The 24,716-nt window shown below is 43.0% G+C and overlaps 1 protein-coding gene across 1 annotated transcript in view; it reads left to right on the plus strand.

The window, feature by feature from the left end:
- LOC306977910 (uncharacterized protein) overlaps nt 1–24,716 on the plus strand; it is a 77,478-nt gene that overhangs the window by 26,015 nt on the left and 26,747 nt on the right. The window contains exons 5-11 of the mRNA XM_079576349.1: nt 8,854–9,021; nt 10,994–11,224; nt 11,667–11,897; nt 15,434–15,510; nt 15,752–15,896; nt 17,043–17,256; nt 23,708–23,792. Of these exons, the coding sequence (XP_079432475.1) occupies nt 8,854–9,021; nt 10,994–11,224; nt 11,667–11,897; nt 15,434–15,510; nt 15,752–15,896; nt 17,043–17,256; nt 23,708–23,792 (1,151 nt within the window). The remainder of the gene's footprint in view (nt 1–8,853; nt 9,022–10,993; nt 11,225–11,666; nt 11,898–15,433; nt 15,511–15,751; nt 15,897–17,042; nt 17,257–23,707; nt 23,793–24,716) is intronic.

Here is a 24,716-nt window from a genome sequence, read left to right on the forward strand (position 1 = left end):
TCTTGTCATTGCCTGTCAGTGGGGATTCTATCTGCGCCGAGTGTTGTGTGTGTACGTGCCAACACATTGAGACTGAGATACACTTAAGAGCTCATTGATTTAAAAATACCTTCGATATTGGTGGTCCCCTCCTGCAGATTCGTTCAGCGGCTTATCACAACAGCGGCGTAGACATCCACGTGGAGGAGATATGCATAAACCAAAGCTCCACTCCAAAGTTTTCTCCTTAAACTTTGTGATTGACCTAGTTAGCTTGTCGTTTTGACAAGTTGTCTGTTTTGACACGACATTCTCCAGTGTTTAGCAGCATCCATTCTGCCTATCACACACTCACATTGGGAATTGGCACGCACACACTTAAAGATAAATCATGCAAAGATCTAAAAAAAAAAAAAAAAAAAAAAAAAAAAAAGTGGCAGGAAGTGAGGCGTGTATTTGCAGCGGGTAAGCGAAATGACTTCTATTTGGAACAAGAAATTACGGCTGCGGGTCAATCTTTTGTGCGTCTGAACGTGTTTGTACTTCCCACTCTGATGTCCGTGAAATCATCTCGTCCAGGTTATTTTTATGAAGCTTTAATTTTGATCTCGGTCCATGCTGTGCCGAAGGCGTCTATGAAGGGCTGGTGTGTCTGTATGCTTAGTGTGTTTATTAATTCAGAGTGCAGCAATAAGTTGAACGGCTCTACCTTAACCTTGCGGATCTCGAGAAATGCTCATTCTTTCGCAGAATTGCTGCTGGAGTCAAATTATTTCTTGTACTTTTAAAGGGAATGAACAAAGAGGTGTTTTGCTGCTTAAGAAATTGTCGAGATTGTAGAGAAGAAAAATAAATCCAACCTCACCAGAATTAACAGTTTTGTCCTTAACCTGTTGCTGATCTTTTATGATTATAAGATATTATTCTGAATGTATCAAAGCACTTTTTGCTACCAGAATGTCTCAAACTTCACTCTTGATAATTCCTGGTGGATCAGTCTTTTGTGTCTAAATATGATTTGTACCTTCTTCTCTCACGTCTATAAAATTATGCCTGTTCTACAGTAGCCACGCAGTGTTTGTTTCGTTTTTTCTCCTCCTTCTGCCCATGCTGTACGTCATGTTTAGTGCGTTTAGTAAGCCAGGCCGCTGACAACCAGAGGTGAGGGGTCAAAAAGCCACGTTAACTCCATCAATCCCCGTGGACAGTTACAAACGAGCGCTCAACTTGGGTCAAAACAATCTGTGGATCATGTCGAGCTGACGTCAGCCCAGGGAAGGAGAGAGAGGAGAGTTAACTGTGTTACCGCATCAAATTAGTGTGTTAGACAAATTAAATCGAATTAAAGGGATAAACACAGGAAGGATGTTTCTTTTGAATTCAAAATCATGTGGTTAATTATTTGTACACTGTAAAAGATTTTGGTGATTTAATATTTGTTTATTGCTACATAGGGCTGTACAATAAACTGTGAGAATATTGATATCGCAATCTAAGGTGATGGCATATCTATATTGCAATAAGCCATAGCATATTGCATCAGTTTCAACTGACCTACTGAGATCTACACAACTTAAAGCTGTACTATCTAAATCAAATAAGTCAGAGGTTGGTAACCCTCCGCACATCCCGATTGTTCGCTTGAGTTAATTAGAAGCTCTTCTCAGCCGGAGTTCAGGGCGTGCCGCCAATGCTAATGGTGTGTTCATGTGGTCCTCGGGAACTCGGGTGAACGACTTCCCCAGTTGGGGAATGCACGTGAACGCTCGCTCAACCGGGGAAAACGTCTGGGGAACTCGGGGCAAAACGCACTTCCCGACTTCCACAACTGACTGTGGAGATCAGCTGATTTGTTCTTCTATTGTCTAATGTGAGCTTTTTATTCAAATACTGCTACTTTTTTAGTTTAGTGTGAGCTGTCGTCATTCTCGTGGTAACAAAATTGCGAGTGAAATGCCTGACATCAACCTTAGCAAAAAGTAAATGTACGTGATATTTTTTTAAACTATCAAACTAACATTTAGCTTTTGAGATGCTAACAACACATTTAAATGATTGGCTCAGCTAAGCGCTTATCAGTGATAAAAGACAGGAACAGGAACACAAACCAAGTGGGGACAATGACGTCACATCTTGAGAAAACGAGCACCCCAGTCCACATGAACGCACCATATCACTGTGCTAATTTTAGGAAAATGCGCTATATTTTGACACACAACAGCGCACATGGTCTATTTTTCTGTTGCAAATGTTTACAATGTAGATCTATGGTGCCAAATGAAGTTTACTCTATTACTGTACATGGAAATACTTTGACTACCACAGCTTTAAATCGAACCACATAGTGACTAAAAGAAGAGCTAAGTAACTTGTTTACCTTAATACATTTTCATAGTCTCTCTGGGGGTAATACAAGTGTTGATGGGCTGATTGGGGAGTCTTTCATCTCCCCTGGCAAGGCGGTGGCCCAATACACGCTAATACAATCACAAAGAAGAAGCTAGCAGGCTAACGGGCAAAGCTAACTGTGGGCTAGCGCTACTTAAACAGTATTTACAGCCAAGTTTGAGTGAATGAAATGATCTCTATTGTGTAATTGGATGTACAATATCCCCCTCTCCCTTTGTCTTTTCTGTCAGCGTAGTATATACTCTCACGGACAATTAATGAGTAAAAAACCACAATGTGCTACGACACCTGCTGTAGCGCTTATGGCCTCTAAGGGCATGAGGTACTTTGTTCTGCTTTAACATAATGAGCAAAAGTTTAGTTGTAATTTCCCAGATGTAGGTCAATTTTAGCATTGTTTTGTTCTTGGTTTAGTATTTAAAGTCTTGTTTTGGCATAATGTTGCAATATCGTCATAGTAAAATATTTCAGTTTTGCCTCTAATTGTGCAGCTGCATTGCGATGGTCTTAATTTTACATCACTTGAAACCCATGGATTGGTCTTATGCCAAAGCAACAAAATGTTAACACTAATTTGTGACTATTTTTCATCAGAGTGTTACTGTATGAAAGTAATTATACACTTAAATTGGAAAAAAGCAGATGGAGAGGATAATGGTACTCACAAGGCAATGTACTTACCTGAAAGGCGTCCATTATGACTTGACATACTTGACAAATTTTGGTCATTTTGAAATCTTTAGTTAAGCTTTCAGTCAGATGCCCTATTAATTTTTACAGTGTACATTAGAGCGGTCAGGGTCTTGTTCTGCTGCTCGGGGCGAGGACTGAATATAACTTCAAGATTTAGTGAGACGTTATTGCTGTCAAAAGTCCAGACTCCAATTAATAACCTCTTTGGCTTAAACCATGCAGTACATATTGGCAGATAAATGGGCAATTAGAGTGACCTTGATCAAAGCTGATGCCTGGAAAAGCACATTTTAAGTCAACATAAAGAAGGAACAAAAAGGGTTGGAGAAAAAAAGAAATATCTCAAAACCATTTCTTTTCTGCCAAAGCTATGAAAGCAAAAAGGCACATGCAGACACACTCAAAGGTGGGTAATTAGGGGAGGTCACCAAGGTAACAGACAAACACAAGCAATCAGCCAACACACTGTACGCTTCAGGAAGGCATAAACAACAGGCCCTATAAATGTGGAGACATCCGCCCACCACGTTATACCTTTACTGTAGCATAATGCGAGATTACATATTCTTCTATTTCCAGTTTGTATCACACTTGTTAAATAAGGATCATTTAATTGCACATATGTTATTATAAAACTTCAAGAATGTTTTGATAGTTGATGATGATGATGATTCTAATAGAGCTTGGATTTGTGTTGTCAAAACTGTGAACCGCTGAGAAGCTAATGGAGATGTTTACATGTGAAATCCTGGAGCAAGATGAAAGTCTATGGACAATGGCATATGTTGAATTTCTCTTTGTCATATTGTGCAGGTTTTGCGTTGAGGGTGGTTGAGTCCAGAACATCCAGACTGGAAGGTAAAAGGTCATACCACGATTAAAAAAAATATATATATATATATATATATATATATAGATTCCTGAAGGACGAGAGGGTCGCGTCCCTACGCCTTCGGGTCGGGGACAGGTCTCTCACCGTTGTTTCGGCCTACGGGCCCAACATCGGTGCAGAGTACCCGGCCTTCTTGGAGTCCCTGGGAGGGGTACTAGATAGTGCTCCGACTGGGGACTCCATTGTTCTGCTGGGGGACTTCAACGCCCACGGGGGTAACGACAGTGAGACCTGGGAGGGGGTGATTGGGAAGAACGGCCTCCCCGATCTGAACCCGAGTGGTGTTCTGTTATTGGACTTCTGTGCTAGTCACAGTTTGTCCATAACGAACACCATGTTCGAGCACAAGGGTGTCCATAAGTGCACGTGGCACCAGGACACCCTAGGCAGGAGGTCGATGATCGACTTTGTAGTTGTGTCGTCTGACCTCCGGCCGCGTGTCTCGGACACTCGGGTAAAGAGAGGGGCTGAGCTGTCAACTGATCACCACCTGGTGGTGAGCTGGATCCGCTGGCAGGGGAGGAAGCCGGTCAGACCTGGCAGGCCCAAGCGTGTTGTGAGGGTCTGCTGGGAACGTCTGGTGGATCCCTCTGTCAGTGGGGTCTTCAACTCCCACCTCCGGAAGAGCTTCTCCCAGATTCCGGGGGAGGCGGGGGACATGGAGTCAGAGTGGACTCTGTTCTCCTCCTCCATTGTCGATGCGGCTGCTCGTAGTTGTGGCCGTAAGGTCTCTGGTGCCTGTCGCGGCGGCAATCCCCGAACCCGGTGGTGGCGCCCGGAAGTAAGGGATGCCGTCAAGCTGAAGAAGGAGTCCTACCTGGCCTTGTTGGCTTGTGGGACTCCTGAGGCAGCTGAGAGGTACCGGCAGGCCAAGCGTGCTGCGGCTCGTGCGGTCGCGGAGGCTAAAACTCGGGTCTGGGAGGAGTTCGGGGAGGCCATGGAGGAAGACTATCGGTCGGCCTCGAAGAGATTCTGGCAAACCATCCGGCGCCTCAGGAGGGGGAAGCAGTGCTTCACCAACACTGTTTGCAGTGCGGGTGGGGGGCTGCTGACCTCGACTGGGGATGTCGTCGGGCGGTGGAAGGAGTACTTCGAGGACCTCCTCAATCCCGTCGTCACGTCTTCCAATGAGGAAGCAGAGGCTGGGGACTCGGAGGTGGGCTCGCCCATCACCGGGGCTGAAGTCACCAAGGTGGTGAGAAAGCTCCTTGGTGGCAAGGCTCCGGGGGTGGATGAGATTCGCCCTGAGTACCTTAAGTCTCTGGATGTTGTAGGACTGTCTTGGCTGACACGTCTCTGCAACATCGCGTGGCGGTCGGGGACAGTGCCCCTGGATTGGCAGACCGGGGTGGTGGTCCCTCTCTTTAAAAAGGGGGATCGGAGGGTGTGTTCCAATTACAGAGGAATCACCCTCCTTAGCCTCCCCGGTAAGGTCTATTCCGGGGTGCTGGAGAGGAGGATCCGGCCGATGGTTGAACCTCGGATCCAGGAGGAACAATGCGGTTTTCGTCCTGGTCGTGGCACACTGGACCAACTCTATACCCTTCATCGGGTACTCGAGGGTTCGTGGGAGTTCGCCCAACCAGTCCACATGTGTTTTGTGGATCTGGAGAAAGCGTTCGACCGCGTCCCTCGTGGTGCCCTGTGGGGGGTGCTCCGGGAGTATGGGGTCCGGGGCCCTCTGCTAAGGGCTGTCCGTTCCCTGTATGACCGCAGCAGGAGCTTGGTTCGCATTGCCGGCAGTAAGTCAGACCTGTTCCCGGTGCGTGTTGGTCTCCGCCAGGGCTGCCCTTTGTCACCGGTTCTGTTCATTACTTTTATGGACAGAATTTCTAGGCGCAGCCAGGGGCCGGAGGGTGTCCGGTTTGGGAGCCTCAGAGTCTCATCTCTGCTGTTTGCGGACGATGTTGTTCTGATGGCTTCAACGAACCAGGACCTTCAGCACGCACTGGGGCGGTTTGCAGCCGAGTGTGTAGCGGCCGGGATGAGGATCAGCACCTCCAAATCCGAGGCCATGGTTCTCCACCGGAAAAAGGTGGTTTCCCCTCTTCAGGTCGGTGGGGAGTCCTTGCCTCAAGTGGAGGAGTTCAAGTATCTCGGGGTCTTGTTCACGAGTGAGGGACGGATGGAGCGTGAGATCGATAGACGGATCGGTGCGGCGTCAGCAGTGATGCGGTCGCTGTATCGGTCTGTCGTGGTGAAGAGGGAGCTGAGTCGGAGGGCAAAGCTCTCGATTTACCGATCGATCTACGTTCCCACCCTCACCTATGGTCATGAGATTTGGGTCCTGACCGAAAGGACAAGATCGCGAATACAAGCGGCCGAAATGAGTTTCCTTCGCAGGGTGGCTGGGCGCACCCTCCGAGATCGGGTGAGGAGCTCAGTTACCTGGGAGGAGCTCGGAGTAGAGTCGCTGCTCCTTCACGTCGAAAGGAGCCAGCTGAGGTGGCTCGGGCATCTGTTTCGGATGCCTCCTGGTCGCCTCCCGCGGGAGGTGTTCCAGGCATGTCCTAGTGGGACAAGGCCTCGTGGAAGGCCCAGGACACGGTGGTGGGACTATGTCTCCGAGCTGGCCTGGTGTCGCCTCGGGGTCCCCCCAGAACAGCTGGAGGAGGTGTGTGTGGATCGGGAAGTTTGGGCATCTCTGCTGAGACTGCTGCCCCCGCGACCCGGCCCCGGATAAAGCGGAAGAAAATGGATGGATGGATGGAGATTCCTGAATTGTTGATGGTTGTTTTCTGACTCCTGGATGTACACATGTTTCTTATGGTGGTAAATAGAAGTATATAGTGAAATGTGTTTTATTTTTCTTTCGGATTCAGAAGAGGCTAGAATATGTGCATTACTGAAGGACTTCAATGAAAGGTTCATGCTGGATTGTCAGGTATAAAACAGCTTTTGAATCTTCATATTCATCACCTCCCTTTATCTGGTAAAGGACTTAAGAGAAGAAAACTGCCATCATTTGAACAACTCTTCACATGTTGTTTGTGGTACTTGTGAAATCACTGTACAGAAGAATATGGGTTAACCTATAGCACAAGGTACATAGCACTATCTTCTTGCTACTTGTAGAAGTGTTTTTTCAACACTTTGACAGACTATGTAAGGAGGAGGGTGAGCTGAGAGCCAAGACGGCCGCAGAGCAACTGGAGATCCATTTGGCCCTGAGCCACGGGAAAACTGCACACCTCACATCTGGAGGTTCTGGTTCCCTGTATTATCTGCGCTTTTCTTCAACAAAAACAATGAATCATGGCTGTGCCCTCGTCTTTGTGTTTGCTTAACTTCAGCTTAACACCAGCTGAGAAACGAGATGAACAAAAGGCATCACTTGGCATTGAAACAGGCGAAGAAACATCGTCAGTTTAAGTTCATTGTTAATTTCAGTCGATTCCTTTCTTTCTGCTCATATATCTACCAGCAAGTATCTCTTCAAAAGTTACAAGGTGACACTATTGTAGTTTTAATTTTTCATTATGATAGAGTGGAGGGAAAAGTAAAATTGTAAAAATTACATGAAAATATTGAAACTTGAAAGCATCAATTTTCTGCAGTCGGTATGAAATTATTATCCTTAAAAATACCTACAGAATCATGAACTTAAGTAGGAGAAAAGATGACTGTACACTGGTATTTTGTATTGTTAAAAATTGCGTTGTGTAGGGCCTTCATTTGTTAGTGTCATCAATTCATGGGTAACTTTAACTATGGTAACTATATTTATAGAGCACCTTTCAAGTACAACTCAAAAGTGCCTCAGACATACCATTAGAAAAGATTATTTCTAGTATCAATCATCTATCAACCTACTGTATATTAATGACATTAAAGTCTTTTTAAAATAAATGTCTATAATTTTGAGGTCTCAAGGCGACGATTTTCATGTAGTAAGTTCCAGAAGAAGGAAAAAAAGGCCTCGCCATATTTAGTCCAAGCTCTGGGACCCACCAGCAGACGGGAGCCAGCAGATCTCAAAAGAAGCCAGTGCAACCATCTTAACATCGGAGTAATAGGATTTCTTTTCTTTGTTTTTGTGACAACCCTGGCTGCTGGAAGAGAATGATTTCTTTTCCGTTTCATTCTTCCAGAGTTTCTGCCGCACTGTTACAGTTACAGTGTTATGGATACCTGTCTTTTCTGGTACTTTTCGTGCACCAAGACAACTTTTGAACAGCTTTGCGTGGTTGTTTCTCTTCTTGTTTTCCTGCTTTACACCCACATATCCCGGCTGCAGACGCCCACTCCAGGGAAGTGCCCGACTGAGCCGTTTTACTGTCGGAATCTGAACAGCACCATTAGAGCAGTGGGAGGTATAGCACCTTGCTCAAAGGCTCCTCAAAAGTTGGAGCAAAGAAAACATAAAGCAATCGTTTCTCCCTTGATGTCCGCCATGCCCACACTCTCCCAGCTGGTCCACAGACTAAACTCAGAATGTGTTTCATGCCTGTTTGCAGTTTTCAGGATGTGCACAATACTGTATTTTGACACTAGTATGACAAAAAAAACAAAAGACCTGGTCGATTGAAGAAGCACTGTCAATTTGATTATTGTCAGAGGCACCTCCAGACCTTTCTTCCTCCACAAACATGGCCCATGAGGAGCTGCGGGCAAGTAGTTATGCGAAGGCAGCAACTCACCTTTAAGCAAAGGGAGAACTTAGAATATTTAAAATTCTAAATTCAGCTTTTGTTTAAACTTGTATGCATAATTTCATTGATTCTCCCCTGTGTGTTGTGAAGTTGGTGAGCTATATTTTTGATTAGATATACTTTGCCGGAGGAGTAGGAATATGTGTAAAAAGAGGAAGAAATAGAAAGTTAAATAGGTTCACATTTGCGCAATACTGCATTTTGAGTATGTTTCCGTATCATTGGCAGATGGAATCACTGGAGGGTGAAGTTAGACGCTTGAACCTAAAGGCCAAAGGACGCCAGGAAGAGGCCTGTCAGTTAAGTGAAAAGGTCAGAGGTATTGAGTGCCTTAAGGACCGCGAGGAGCAGGAACAACAGCAGCTACACCATCGGCTGTGTAGGAGCCATCAGCAGGTAAAGGAGCATCCTCCCTGTGCAGCGCGCTACAGGTGGAATGATCTATAGATCAGTTTGACCTCCGACCCGAGAGCAGTTGAACATACACAGTAGATTGATGCGGATCGCTGGAGCCAGGAGAGCAGCGGGCTTCACAGCTGACTGACGCGGGGCTACACCAGGAGAGAGAGAGAGAGCAGGGGTCATGGAGCTCAAAGCCAGGACAAGATAGCAGCACAGAGAATCCTTTATTTGCATGTGTCACTCAGCCACGTCACGATCCATTAGCAAGATCTAATAAACATTGTTATCCATGAAAGTAGCAGTGTAGTAATATAAGATGCATTTACTACAACTTTGTGCGAGCGCAAACCGCATACTCTTCAAACACATTTAAATCAAACAAGCATCTCTCTGCACTCAGACAAGCCCTATTATGCGGAATACATCATCTGAATTAGAAGTTTGAATGAGGCCTTTGTTTGTCAGCCGCTCACATCCAGTCAAACAGGAAACAAAGACGGAGAGATAGGCGAAGCATTCAGCTAAAAAAGATAAATAAAGTTATTATCAAGGCGCAGTGATTTGGACAGTCATGTGACAGTTGTAATTACTCAGAGTGCAGGCCCAATGAGGTTCGTCAGGTCATGAGGGTCAAAGCGATGTGTTTTCCATCATATTTAATGAGAGTTATTTGTTTCCTCAAAGCACACGCTCCCCATTATGGTCACGAGAAAACCATGGTGTTCTTATTAGGCCTTGTTATGAAGCCTTTCATCCAGCAGCAGAAAAATCTACCATTAGTGTTTGACTATAGCAGAGTGCGTGCTATAATTGAAGTTACTCGCTAGATAGTGTTGTATAAGGCCAAAAGTTGATATACTGTACTGTGTAGTATGCAATATTTTTAATTTAATATCTGAGCCATATCGTGTAGCCTTTCAACAATACATAGAATAGAATACAAGCGTTTGTTTGGATGAAAAATATGTATGAGTGAAAAATACTACTAACCAAAAATGATGTCTAAATATATTAAATGTCCTATCTATTTATTTTGGAGTATGTCTGTTTCACTAGAATGTTTGCATACATTTGTTTCGCAGGAGTTGACCTGGCAACATACAGTACAACCTAGACGTTTTTTTTTCTCCATTGCATGAAATGAAAACCGCTTTGCAAGATTAGTCCCCTCACCTCGCGCTCGTTTCGTTAGCTTAATTTTCTACACAGTCATGCTATCATCCACCCAGTGTTAGCCTGCGCTGGGCCTTGGCTAATCCCGGGCTAAACCAACTGCCGCGAACCTCTGAAATCTAACTAGTTGGCTGTCATTAGTTTTAAAGCCACGTGTTCTGATCCAGATTACTGCTGGATTATTGTGGATGAAGTTAAAATGAGCGTTAGAGCGGGCTTAACATTTTGAACCTCTCTCCCTGGAAGGTATGCTGCAGTGGGATTCCGTGTGTAACTCCGGGATTAAGCCTGGTTTCACTTCTTGGGTTTTCCCTTCATTACGGCTGAGGTTACTTCTCAGAGACAGAAGATACTGCAATACTCTGGGAACAACACCTACTAGTAACACTTTAATACTGCCAGAACTATTTCACATGTGTTGGGAGGTGTAAATAGATACTCAGTCTATGTACATTATAGACATATGTTTTGTTTTTTAGATGTTATACTTCAAATATGGTTGCAGTAGTTTTGGCAGATATAATACAAGCAGGATTGCTATTTATTTACTTGCACTGTGCAACCAGAACATTGAATCTTTTGGCTCCATCTATATAATAGTTTGAGAAATTGTGCAGGCAGGTTGTACTGTGTGACCCTTTTATTTTGTAGTAACTCGTACAAACAAATACTAAACTGCTATTTGTCCAGAATGCAGAGGGCAAGAAAGCTTCCGCCGCTGTAACCTCAAGACACCACTGTGCAGCATGTATAGAACAGCTTGTTTCCAACATAATTTGTTGTTTGCTTTCAGCGGGAAACATCTGAGGAGACGCTAAAGACGCAGCGGCGTGAGATCGAACTCCTTCATCAGCAGCTGAAAGGAGCTAAAGAACAGTTAAGAGAGGCTAGTCTGCAAGCCCAGCGCCAGAATGAAACTATAGGTATTTTTAAGCGAAAGTACACAGCAGCAATAGAGAAGGTTCACAGGGTGCAAGGACAAGTGGGAGTTTTAGAAGAGGAGCTGCGCTATTCAAAGCAGCAGGTAGACAACAAATGACAGTTTCCTCTGCTTCTGCCTCTAAAGCCGTGGTTCTCAACTTAAGGGTCGGAAGCCAAAACTGGGCTGCAAGACCATTTTCAGTGGATCGTGAATCTTTGACTTCAGCTGATACTTTCGATCATTTTTATTTCATCATCAATGCATGAATCCACAGAACCCTGAGAAGAAATGTTGTCTTTTGATACCTCAAAATATTTTCATTATAAGATGGAATTAATATTTTCATTTGGGTCACAGCTTGCTTTGAAAGAAACTGAACCCGATGCTTTACCTGCTCTGAAGAGTAAATTCAAAATGCCTATTTAACATTTAAAACTGTTCTTGGACCCACTTTTGTCCCCATGAGTTGAGAACTACTTAGAATAACATGTTTTACTCATCAATAGTGGTTTTACTATTGATCATTTGAATCATCATTTTTAAGCTCAGAAAGTCCGTAACTGCAAATGAGGCCGTGAAAGCTGACCTGGTGGAAACGGAGCAGCGCTATCAGGAGAAGGTGGGCCAATGGGAGAGCTCGCAGGAGGCTCTGGACCGGCTGACGGACGAGCTCAAGTCCTGCCACAATCTGCTGCGCCAGAGTCACCAGAAAACCGAGCACCAGGAAGATGTCATCACATTCCTACGGGGCCAGGTGGACTCACTACAACCGCAGGTATGAGCACAGGGCGTAGTGAAGCCATTGTTAAACTGCTATCAAGGTCTGAGTCTTTTTTTTTTTTTTTCCCTTTTACCTTTGACACTTGATCCTATTTAATCCAAAACACTTAAGTTACTTTGCAGTCCCAGCATGATGCCAATTACTAGTTTTGCAAAAAGACATTGAATTTAATGAAACATCTAAACATTTTCAATCTGTTTTATGGTTCTAAATAATGATTCCTGCAGTACAGCAACTGATAAAAAATAAAATAAAAAAAATCATATCTAAGAACTGGTATTAAAAAGTGAATGATACCCAACTCTATTGTTATCCCAGCAGATTTCCATCAGTTTTCACAAGTAATGAACAGTCCTAAACATTTTATTTTATGCGGAGACGGAATTATGGTGCATCAGAGCTTGGCACGTTTGATTAGATTTCATTTATACTCCGCAGTTCCCAGTAATTTTAACGTAACAACCAATAAATTTAGTTGGAAGATGATCTTATAAACACATGGAGGTGATTAGATCCAGCTTATGGCTAATAAAGCGCTTTCATTGGAGCCGAGCAGAGGTCTCAAACACAGGAATTGTAATTGTGAGTATGGCTTGTCTTTTGAACTCTTTTGACTGTGTACTTGCAATCAGGTGTTGGCCCCTGACGTGCGCATGAGTTATGAGGCGAGGGTTATATTTCCTTTGTGTCCCCGCGCGCACGCTTATGTACAGGGCGTGTGCACGTGAGCACTGGTGTGTGTCACTTAATCTTTTCTCCTTTCTTTTTTTTTTTTTTCCTTTTCTGTTTTATATTTACTACGTCAGGCAACAAATGAATCATCTTTATTACAGAGAAATTTAATTTGGATGAACTTAACTGCTGCCGCCAAGGTCAGACGGGCAGAATGTCATTTTAATCCAATCAGCTTTAATCTGTTGGTTATAAAAGAGTTAGGCTGTTGAAGAATGGCTGTATCTCGGGCCCTTTATTACGCCGGCTAATGACTTTGATTGTGAGGCGCCTATCAAGAGGTTAGGAGTTCTTATGGAGCTTTACGTCCCACTAATTCTCTAACTCAGGCCAGGATTGGGTTCAGCTAACCCTAAACTTGCACATTTATGCATTTTTTTTGTTTGGCAGAAAAATCTATTAACTCATTTAAACAGAAAAGCAGAATTGTATTTAAAGTATGACTCATCTTTCTTTTTTTTTTTTGTTCCTCGAAGTTCCTGATAATACTTTTTTAAAGTTGTGCAGCACATGTGTGCAATATCAGAACACAAATTATTGATAAGTATATTAGATTTGGTAAATTAGAGCAAGAAGAGCAACGGGAAGAATGTCCTGAGTTCTATTTCCAGACAGTGAGGCCTTTCTGTGTATCTTCCATATCTTCATTGGTTTCTTGTGGGCAAAAAGCTCCAGTTACAAACTCCGGAGTCATGATTGTGAATCTGGCTCAGGAATCTAGAGTGTGCAGTCCCTACATCTTACCTAAGATATTAGATTAAGATATTAGTTTTGATATCTTAAATTTGTTTTAAAGCAGTACTAAGTAACTCATGCCCCTTGAGGCCATAAGCGTCACTGCAGGTGTTGTAGCATGCTGGGGTTTTTTACTCATTAATTGTCCATGAGAGTAAATACTACGCTGAAAGAAAAGACAAAGGGAGAGAGGGATATTGTGCATCCAATTTCACAATGAAGATATTTTTTTTCACTTTACTTGGCTGTAAATACTGTTTAAGTAGCGCTAGCCCGCGGTTAGCTTTGCCCGTTAGCCTGTTAGCTTCGTGGTGCCAATAGTGTGTATTGGTGACTCCGACCCGGTGCAGCGGAGTTGCAAGCATGGTTTTCTGGCCAGAGACACCAGGGGGAGTTGAAAGAGCCCCCAATCATCCCATTAACACTTGTATTACCCCCAGAGGGACTACGAAAAGGATGTATTAAGGTAAACAAGTTAGTCCTGCTTTAAATTAACCCCCTTACCGAGCACATTTTCTCCAGTTTCTTGACCTGAGAGCTCACAGCCTAAAGGCCGGTGTAATGGCTGATTTGAAAGAAAGACCTTCAAAACTTATCCAAGCTTCCCCCTTGTTTGTGCTATCTCGTTTTGGTTGTTTTCATTGCTCTTTTGGCACATTTTTAGCACATTTTGGCCACGTTTTTGTCACTTTTTCATTGCTTTTTTGTAGTGTTTTGGTGCCATTTCGTTGTTTTTTTTGTGTGTAATGTAACTGTGATCAATCCACAACAGTGTGAGAAAGAAGCTTAATTGATTTTGTAGGCCTTAGCTTTCAATTGAGGTGTTACTCTGGTCTATAGCCTGTAAGCTCCAGTCGAGAAGCTTTGAGATTTGGGTAAAGCTGTACTGGAGAACATGTGCTAGGTTAAGGCGGGGGTTAAGAGGTTAATGTAATGCCTATCCCTGCAACTACAACAACTTTACTTCACATCAGAAAAGTATACATGTTCATATACTTTCATTAGAACCAATTATTTCAGCAGATCACCTAAAACATGGCGAACACTATAAAACGGAATATAAATTTACCTATTAACTAAATTATAGAAGAAAAAGAAGAAAAAGAAAAGAACTGTGCACTGTGCTATGAATATATAACACAATGTACTTTGTTAACACTATCTAATACATTTGCATTCAGATTGTTTAATATAATGATAACTGCCTAAAGTTTAATTTGCTCTGATCATTTGAAGGACATCATTTAATGGAGTGAGCATGGGCATAGTCAAAACTCCCAATGAGCTCAGTGGTGGTTTTGTTTTGTTGTCGGGCCAAGACTTTCTCTCATAATAAAAGACACGCTAATAACAGTGGTTCCTTTGAAGTGCCTTTAATCTGTTTGCTTCAGTTAAAGGCCATGTCGCTGTGCTTAGTGCAACAAAGGAAGCAAAGACAATAGATTTATTATCATCGCGGGAAACCAACGTGTTCTGTCTATAATGAGATGAAAGAGGTTGTATTACAATGCACCAAATCTGGTCTTTGTGATTTCCAATAAGCTATTATATTTCTTTTAAAGATGAAATTTAGCTCACAATAAAGTGCTGCTTTCTTTTTTTTTTTACTTCCACAAGCGTGTGATCGAGGGTGACCTAATGCTTTAATAACAAATCCATTACTATTCTGATGATGAGCACCCAAGTCAGCTAAAACAGAGAGAGGAACTTCAAAAGGTAGATTCATTACTTGTTATGCATTTTTATTTTCCCCAGTTAGAAGGCATCCATCGTACTACCACGGCCCACAACAAGAACACATGTTAAATTTGTGCAAAAGTTCAGTTTTAATCATGAGTTTCCTAATGTTGTTCCATTTTACCTTTGTTATGGCCCAGATTTTTAGCATTAATATTGCTTTCATAACATCCAAGGCAGTTCGTGAATATGGATATTTTTCCTCATATTGTGCAGACTTACCAGTCAGAATAACTCAATAGACATCACGGCACTTGTGTTTTGAAAAGGCGTCCAGCATTTTGACTATCTGCATGTGTGTGTGTGTGTGTGTGTGTGTGTTGCAGCCCTGTGCAGAGCAGGTGGAGCACCTCGCCCAGTGTGAAAAGGCTATTCTTCAGATGAAGTCAGAGCTGGAGAGACAGTAATAACAGAGTCTATAAAACTCTCATTCTCCTCTGCTCCTCTTGGATTGTGTCCTTGTCTCTCCTCCTTGCCCTTCCCTTTCGCCCCCATCCTCTTCTTCGCTCTTAAAATCTATTGTACATCACAAACAAAAATGTTCACTGTGTGCATTTTTGTTATTTTCGGTTGCCTGATATGCAGTTTATTTATTCGTCCGGTGCATTCATTGTAGGTTATCTTTTTGTCCCCTCTCCACACAGAGCGGAAGAAAAAATGCATCTGCAGAAACAGCTTGTTGTGTTGCAGCGTACACACCTGAAGAGCTGCAGCCTCCAGGAACAGGAAGCAGCTCGTCTGAAAGAGGAAGTGACACGTTTAGAGCAGGAGCTGGCCAAGACCCAACAGGTATTAAGTATAAGGCTGTGCTGTCTTTTCTCTTATAACAGCAAATGTGATGTTCACTTGTGTTCTTATGTTCATTTTCCTTCTGCACCTCACATTGTTTCTTGGAGACTCTTGAGCCCAGAACATTAAGTGAAGCTTTAGCTCAACTCTTAAGGACGAGTACCCAATCCACCTACACCCTCCACTCATGTGATTGTCCCATGATTGCCTGGCAGAAACAAATTGCTTTGCCATTAATTAAAGCACCAAACGGTGCCAAGGCTGGTGAAATTGACTCCAATTAAGAGCTCAATGGGACACTAAATATTCAAATTACTCAAAGTGGTGACTGTAGCCTGGCAAAGTGCCAGTTCTGCTGGCAGTCATAGACACATAATTCAGAGCGTGCATGTGTGGCCTTGTTAGTGTAGGTGGAAGTGGAGCGTTTGATTTTACACATTTGTTGGTGTGTCCTCTGGCACATAAAGTGAGATACATGTCTCACACCTGCCCGCTCTCATTCTCACAAACACACGTATTCCTCTGTCCTCGGTCCTCTGTCAGGACGTGTCCATTCATTTAGCCCTGTCCCTGTGGAGTGTTGTTAATGACTGTGTCATGTCCAGTGTCAAGTGCAGCCATATGTCGTGAAGCTACTTTTACATTTCTTACATTCATTATGCATATGCACATTATTAATCTTTTTCATTATGCACATAATGGATAATTTTCTAATGTTTAAATAATGCAGTGCCTTCATGTTTAGTCAGACACATTCAGTCTGAGGTCAGTGCGTTTGTCACATTAGGTGCAATCATTATTAGTACAGTGATTTTTTTTTCTTTCAGATTTTATGTGGAATGTGTTTATTACAACTTAAAAAATGTAATAAGCATCAAGAGATTAAGCATTATACTGTATTTAAAACAATAATTAGCAATATTTCTATTGCTGCACTACACTTGAAAAATAAAAATAGACAAAGCCGATAACTGTAAGACAATAGACCTAGTACAGAAAACACCATTACTCTTGAGGCTTAGGCAGCACTTAAATATTTCCAAATGACTGAAGACTCATTTTGCTTCTGCATGTGGACTCCTCTCACGTTCGCCTGGGTCTGGACTGACAGACCAGCTCACAGATGTGTATGGGCCTCTGCTGCAGGTGCATGTGACTTTGCTGAGGTCAGAGGGAGAGCTGAGAGAAGCCAGGCACGAGGCTGAGAGGAAGACCAGTGAGGTGTGGAGACTGCAGGAGGAGCTGCAGAAGGAGGAGCAGAGTAAGACCAGTGCCCTCAAAGACAGACACAAGCTCAATGCATACATCCGGCAGCAGAGGAAGGAGTTAAAGGAACTGCGCCACAAACACCAACTAACAGGTATCAATCACACATTCATTTTCTCTCAAGTGTCCGATTATCCTTTATGTACCAGCAATTGAAATAAGAATTATTTTGGAGGGTCAACTTGTATCCATTTAAAATTGTCTTTTGCAATTTTGAGGTTGGAACTGATCCAAGCTACTATGAGGTAAAGGTACATCCAGAAAAATGTCTTGTTAGGGCTGATACAGAACTCCCTCACGCTGGTCTATAGGCAGGATTCCTAACCATGTTGCCATTACTATTTAATGCAACTAAGTCGACTTAATATATGAAAGTGTCTGTCCATTTCAAATGATAATACAGTTTATAATTGCATTGTGTGTGCCACAAGGGCCCACGCAGGTATTGGCATGCCTTGTCTTGTTACTGTACACATGCCCTGCTGGACTGGCCTGCCTGCTGTTAGCTCAATCACCTAGCGTGTTTCCTTAGCTTCCTTTCACCCACTCTGCTGGTGATATAGGTTTGATTTAACAGCACGTCGCTTTAGCTGTATGGTAATGATGCCATTGAGTGTGAGCGCACAACAGTGGCCTTTTGTAGCGCGGTGTATCCAGCGCAGGAATGGGTGTCTCTCCGGGCACAGAAATGTCTCATTAAGAATTAACGTACACATCCACGGTCGCGGCAGACACACAAACGCACACGCGCAGACGCACACACAAGTGTCCACTGGCCCCCAACTCCCACTGCTTTAATTAGCCCATACACACTGGCCCTGTGAGGTACAAACACGCACACACAACCACCTATTGTCCGCAGAGAGATGAATCTGAGGTCTCTCTCTGTGGCAGACAGTGGCTGGCTTCTGCGCTCAACACTGCTCATTAACAAGATAGAGACAGAAGGACAACGCAGTGTAGCTTGGCCTTTGTCTGTGATCAAAACGCATTCCCTCAACTCTGTGCGCCACACGAAACCACATATTATTCAGCCGTTACCTTCAGCAAATACAATCTAGCAATGTAGAGCCCATTGTGACGACTTAAGAAGAATAAAGATGCATTATTATCACAAAGGGGACATTGTTTACCTAGATACAGCGATGGCTTGAATAGACTGGGTGAGGAGTCAGTTTGAGGAATTACTGTCAGGAACAAAAGGCCTTTTATGGAGGCCAGCCCTTTTAGGAGAGTTCTTTTTTTTTGCTTTTCGATAACATTACCTTGAGTGTTGATGATTGTGTTTGTTGCTTGATAAGACCACATCAAGTGGAGTGTGGCAGTAAACCGGTTGGACGCATATGAAAAATAAATAAATCTATGGACGTGTAGGGGCTGGAAGAGGTAACAAGGCTAGTTTTTATTCTCTAGTTTTATGACTTATAGAGAATCACAGACATGTTGCAGTGCACATACAATGTCCAATTACAATGGCCTTGAATTGCTCATCCATTCAGGAAGTTCAAGGGATGCGCGGACAAAATATGCTCTTTATGATAAAATGCTTTAGTCATAGTCTCTCATAATCAACCATGAAACATAAAGATTGAACATTGCAGTCGGGCTTTGGGAAATAACGGGTATTGTTTTGTAATTGCATTTGGGATTTATTTTTTTCAAGTAAGGATTCTATTAAAAGGCATGCTTTAAATGTCCAATAGCCTTGAAATTCGAAAGGAGACCTAAATATGAAGTTCAAAAGTCAATGCATCTCTAAACTCATCTCTAAACTGGTGTTACAGGGACAAGAAGGGAGTTCACTACTGCCACCTCAGGTCGTACACGTAACTACAGTTTCTATATTAAGCTCGTGCATGACGGCACTTCGGACCCGAATTAACACCTTTTTGAGTGATAGTGCAGGATTTTAGAGGCAGTTGTGGTGAATAGGTCTGGGCTCATTCTTCACATTAGCACATTGGAGCAAGTAGAGGGTGGAAAATACACAATTTTAACATTTTTAAACTCTGTCTAGTCCCTTTAAGAAAAATATTCCAAAACAATCATCATACATCAACTGGACAAGGGTTAAATTTGATGGTATTCGATTGCAATCATTAACACCAAACTGAGATTAAAGATAATTGGATGACAGAAGAATAAAATGTTTTTTTTATTTTCAATTAAATGCAAAACGTTTTTTGTTCATGTTCATAGAGGTCAAACTGGCAGGATTTAAACCTAATAAAACCATTTCAATTAGCTAAAAAATTCAGGGCATTGGTAACAGTATCGAAGCAATATTATATCATAACTGTGCTGAATATTCTTTAGATTTTTGCATTTTTAGTATTTTACAATCATTCAAACTGCAAATACGTTTGTGTTTTCCACTATAATCATTTCACCAGTGGTATGGACACCCCATTAACATTACATTAACCAGTAACATGCCACAAAGATCTGCACATGCCCGCAGAGAAATCCATATCTGATGCCAAAGTTGCTCTTTCTTGCCTCTATGGTGCACGAGGCTGTCAAGTGTCAAGCAGAAAGACAAGGGCAGGAATCAGGGGAAGTGTCATAAAGAGGGTCCTGAAGCGTCAGAGGCAGCTGGATTCAATCAGCCGGTGTCAGGAGCCGAGACGAGACGTAAAGAAGAGGGTGATTAAAACTGGAGTGAAAATACGTCCCGTAACTTTACCTATGACTCAATCTGTCACACTCCGTCACTAAGTCAGAGAAGAGTGTCTGCCACAGGATTTTAAATCACTATCACAATGGTGGAAAATATGATTGTAATGATCTTGATGTAATTGAAGTCTCCAAGAATTAAGCATGAACAGTAAATTCATCTTTGTAGGAGTCATTCAAAGGAAGAAACCAAAACAATTCAATGTTAAAAAATGACATTGTTGCAATGCTATTTGAACAAAACATGACACTATTTGCAAAAAGAAGAATTATTCTCTTATTGCCTTGGCTGAGATTCACTTTTGTTCTATTACGTCAATACAACTTCTTATTTTCATACATTATTTCATTTGTTTTGAAGAGGCTCAGTTAATGCCACTAGATGTCAATGTAAATGACAGAACTTTAAAACATTCAGATGACATTTTAGTAAAAGTCATTGTGCATCTTTGTCAAACGCGCTGTGAGGATGGCCTTGATGTAAAATGAATTTGATAACTGTGCAAAAACAACTGCAACAAGCGCATAAACAAAAACCTAATATCCATATTTCCACTGACAAAAACAGAAATGTGATATAAGCACCCCCTGTGCCGCTGATGTGCATCTGCCTAAAGATGATGAAATCATTATCATGTACAGCTCTGTGTGCACTGCACTGTGTATGTGTGTGTGCGCTGGATCCCTGGACGCACACGCGCACAGGCCTCTCTCCTCCAATTCACCTCTATTACTAGCTATAATCCCATTTCACACTCTATCGATCCCCAAAACTGTTGTTCACCGGAACCAGCAGCAAACACTGGCATTTCTCCCCATCATTTCACAAGCATTGTTCTTTATTACACAAAAAAGCCCCCTCCCTTCGTTTTTGTCTTAGAGCAAACTCAACCCCACTGAAATATGAATTATAAATGTATGGCTAATAAAAGAGAAGGAGGGAAAGAGGGAAGAGAGAGGCAGAGATAGAGAGAAGTGGTTGGTAGAAACATCAGAGAAAATGACTCCTTTACAAGAGTCTATTGATCAGTTTCTATCAAAGGGGGATGTCAGACATGAGATTACCTGGCAGTTTGAGCATTAGGTGCCGTGTGTTATAGCCCCAGGCCCTTGTACCGCTGCCAGAGGATTGTAAATAAAGCAAAGAAGAGGAGAGAGCAAGAGGGGAGTGTGTTGGGGTTGTGCGCACCACTTTTTGATTCCATGTGTGCGTCAGTCTTTGTTTTTCCTCAGCCCGCCTCTGTTGTGTGTGCATGCCTTGCTTTATTTTTATTCGTGATGATGTGCGGGCGTCTGTGCACCTACACCTTTTTGGCTCGTACCCAAAAGCAAGTGTTGCAAGTCCACGAAACTTCAGAGAGCGAGAGAGGGAGTCGAGGGAGGCTACGGGACGTCTCAGAGGAGCACCTTAGCCTGCTTACCAATCCCCCAACAAAGCCAAAGGAAACCCCTATGAAGCCTTGTGAAGCTTTTATAGGGGCCAAGGCAGGACCCAGTCTAGCCCCAGCCACTGATTCAGGGTTAGCCAGGTTTTCATCCTTCTTATGTTAAAGGTTAGCCGTGAGAGTGGGCTAATCTGACTCCAGATCAGTGATTATTGGCCCGACAATGTATGGTGTGCTTTGAAGTGGAGTCAGTGCATTGAGAGGGACAGGCCACTTTGGATTATGGACTGATGTTGTACCTTAAGTTGTGAATCTGCTGTAAAAGGGTCAAAAAAAAAAAGGTCAAAGCTGCAGGTCAGGATCTGAGATTATGGTCACGAAATGTCCATATTAAACAGAGCTACACTGCATTTATTTTTAAACTTCATATTAGCATTCGCATTAGCATTATAAGACAGATAGATGAAACCACCTCTTCAAAAGTGCCTTCAGATGCCGACAATTTATGTTTTTGTTCTTAACTCTAATGCATTTGGTTATCCTGAAAAACTAACAACAAAAAGTGCTAAGTTAATTCAGGATAAGAAACTGGAAACAGGAGAAACTGGAGATCAGACGGGTGCTTAGGCTGAGAGGGAACCTGGTAAACTTTAAGCCAAGTCAAAGGCATTCCTATCTGCAATGGATTTATAACAAATCATCTATACCTGTACACATCAAATTTAACTAGTTTAACTATATAAAATTCAGCACTTAAATGACAAAAATCCAACCTTTTAGACATTTTAGCTGAATTATTTCTGACAACCCCTGATCGACTTCTCCCAGCCTGACTCCTGTTCCTATGTATGTTTTAGCATAAAGTCCCCCATATTCTAGGTCACAGAAGCAGCAGTCTACATCCCCACTTAATTTCATATCGCTGTCTGCGTGTATGTGTGTGCGCTTTACCTTTGCCCATGTGTGTAGCCGGTCAGTGCACGCGGCTAATTGCCTCCCCTGGTGGGCGGTGTCACCGGGGTCACCTCAATCTAATGCCCTAAATGTGAATTTGATCCACCTCTCAAGTTTTCACGTCTCGCCTTTATTGATTATCGGGATACATAGCTGACTCTCACCTTGAGGTTGAGAAAAAGCCAAGGCAGGGGGCACGGTCCACACACAAATAAAGTGTTTGTGCATCGTTAAATATTTAGACTTTTCAGATGCGCCTTCAATTTTCCCAGGGCTTCAGTTTAAACAGTTTGAGTGCTGGAAAGGCATAAATTAATCATGGTTTCATTACATGTAGATTTTCTTTTTTGTATTCCACTGCTTCTGGTATTGGTTTTTAAGCTTCCTTTATTCAATCTGTCCAAGCAACAAGCCTCGCAACATGGTGCATCACTGAAAGCATTACGGCAGCACGCTTAACATTTCTGTATTTTTTATTATTATTTTTTTATTCCACACACTCGACGCGCACAAAGCCAAGGTCCGGCCCGTAAATATTCACCGCCGCTACATATTCAGTGTGCACTTCTCAATATTCACTCGCCACGGCCACCGACGGCTGACAGTTTATGTTATACAATGAATGCTGAATTTGGTGAAAGGGTTTTAAGAGCTCTGAAGGGGACATTGACTCACAAAACAGCACAGACCAAAAAAAGTGGGGAAAAAGGCAGGAGGGGAGGGTGGGTGATGGGGGGGTTTACACTTAAATTTTAACCTGGAGAAAAGAAAAAAAAAGGGGCCACCAAAGCAAACCTAACCAAGAAACCTGACCGGCGTTTATTATGCATGGGGTTCAATGTGCTAAAGCAGTAAGTGTAGGACAATGGGGTTTTATTGCATGTAGATGGAATGGACCGGCTGAAAAGGCTGTGTGATTGAGGGACCGGAGTCAGCAGTCGGATCTCAAGTAGCCTGCTCAAGGTAAAGAGTGCCATCTATTGACGGAGCCCGGGAGCGCGCCTTTTGTCCTCCCTTCAACAAAAGGAGCCGGAGCTGCTGCTGCCTGCCCGTCCTGGGTTGCAGAGCGGCGCGGTGACGCTTCCTCCTTCCTCCATTGCCCCTGAAAAGCTTTCACAGCCGCCACCGTCACCCACTTCTTTGGTTTTTCTTTGAAGGCAACTTGCTGTTCATACTTTCCCACTCATGCCGAACTCGAACAGAATCAATAATCACCTCTGTGTATGCGTGTTTTGTAAATCATTCTATTAACCTTGGCCCGCTGGAGGATGCAGAGCACAGTGTAAACCTTATATTTACATGTATATAGCCTTCTTTCTTTGACGACAATAAATAACAAAAAAAAATCTCCTCAGCCTTCAAGAGCTAACCCAGTGCCCTTCTTTCACAATAGCTCAAATGAAAGATTCCTTTTTCATGTTGTGATGTGGGCTTTTAAATTCGTCTAATGAATCTTAACCAGACTGTTGCTTTTTATCACACTTTTTTCTTCTTCTTCTTTTCTCTTCTTTCGATGCTGTCTTTGCTTAGTGCAGGAGTTGGCAGCCCGTGCAGAGGAGGCGAGGCGGATGGAGGGCTGCCTGAATAAGGAGAAGCCAGCAGAGGAGAAAATAAGGTAAGAAAAGGCAGGGATTGAAGCTGTCTTCCCCGTTATCCCATTGTCCCCTGTGGAAGCGCCATAATCAAAAACATTTAGATTTTTCTCTGGCGTACAGTAGGCCGTTTAGCTCAACATGTGTTCAACAGATCAGGCCCTTTTAAAAACCCGGACCGTACAAAGAAATAACACTGACTGAAAAAAAAAAATGGCCATATTTTTCTCATGTGAGATGATGTGAAAGCAGTTATCGTGACCGGCGCGTCTGGCCCTTTAAAGGCATTTCATAAGATTTATCACCTGGAAGCAGATGCTCTGGGTCCCGGAGTTCAGAGTTCACGGGTGCAACCTCTCGTTGACCCCTGTGTGTCACCAGAGCTGCTGCGATGACATAAGCAGGCGCGTCTCACCCAGTTTGAGTGCCTGTTTTTTTGTTTTTTTGTTGTTTTGCATACTTGCGGTTTGCGGTTTTGGGGCTCCATGGCTTCACTGACTGCACTGCTTCCCCCCCATTTTTTTTTTCTTCTCTCTTTCTTTTTAGGGAGTTTCTCGGTTAAGTTGAACCATGGAACATTTTTATCCGCAAACCCGGCAATTTAGGAGCCGGCCCGCTCCAAACTTTTATAGCCTCCCCCTCGCCGTGATTAGCTTTTATGACATTTCGGCTAATTTTAAGTGGATAAACAACAGTCAAGTCTGCACACTACATCTATGTGTTTGCCGTTAACTGGGTATTATCTAATAAGTGCAGAGACATAACGGGTTTTTAGGCAACAACGCGACACTGATGGATTCCATGTGTGCACTGGGAAATCCCCATTTTTTCCACAGGATGCCTCGACTTTTTCACTGCCTTCTCCACAACTCTGTCCCCGCTATCATGTTCAGTCTCTGTGGCCCTATCTCCCAGACATATTCTTTCCTCTTCAGCTTTTACGACCA

Source organism: Gobius niger (assembly GCF_951799975.1).
Source record: "Gobius niger genome assembly, chromosome: 18".
NCBI classification, from domain to species: Eukaryota; Metazoa; Chordata; class Actinopteri; order Gobiiformes; family Gobiidae; genus Gobius; species Gobius niger.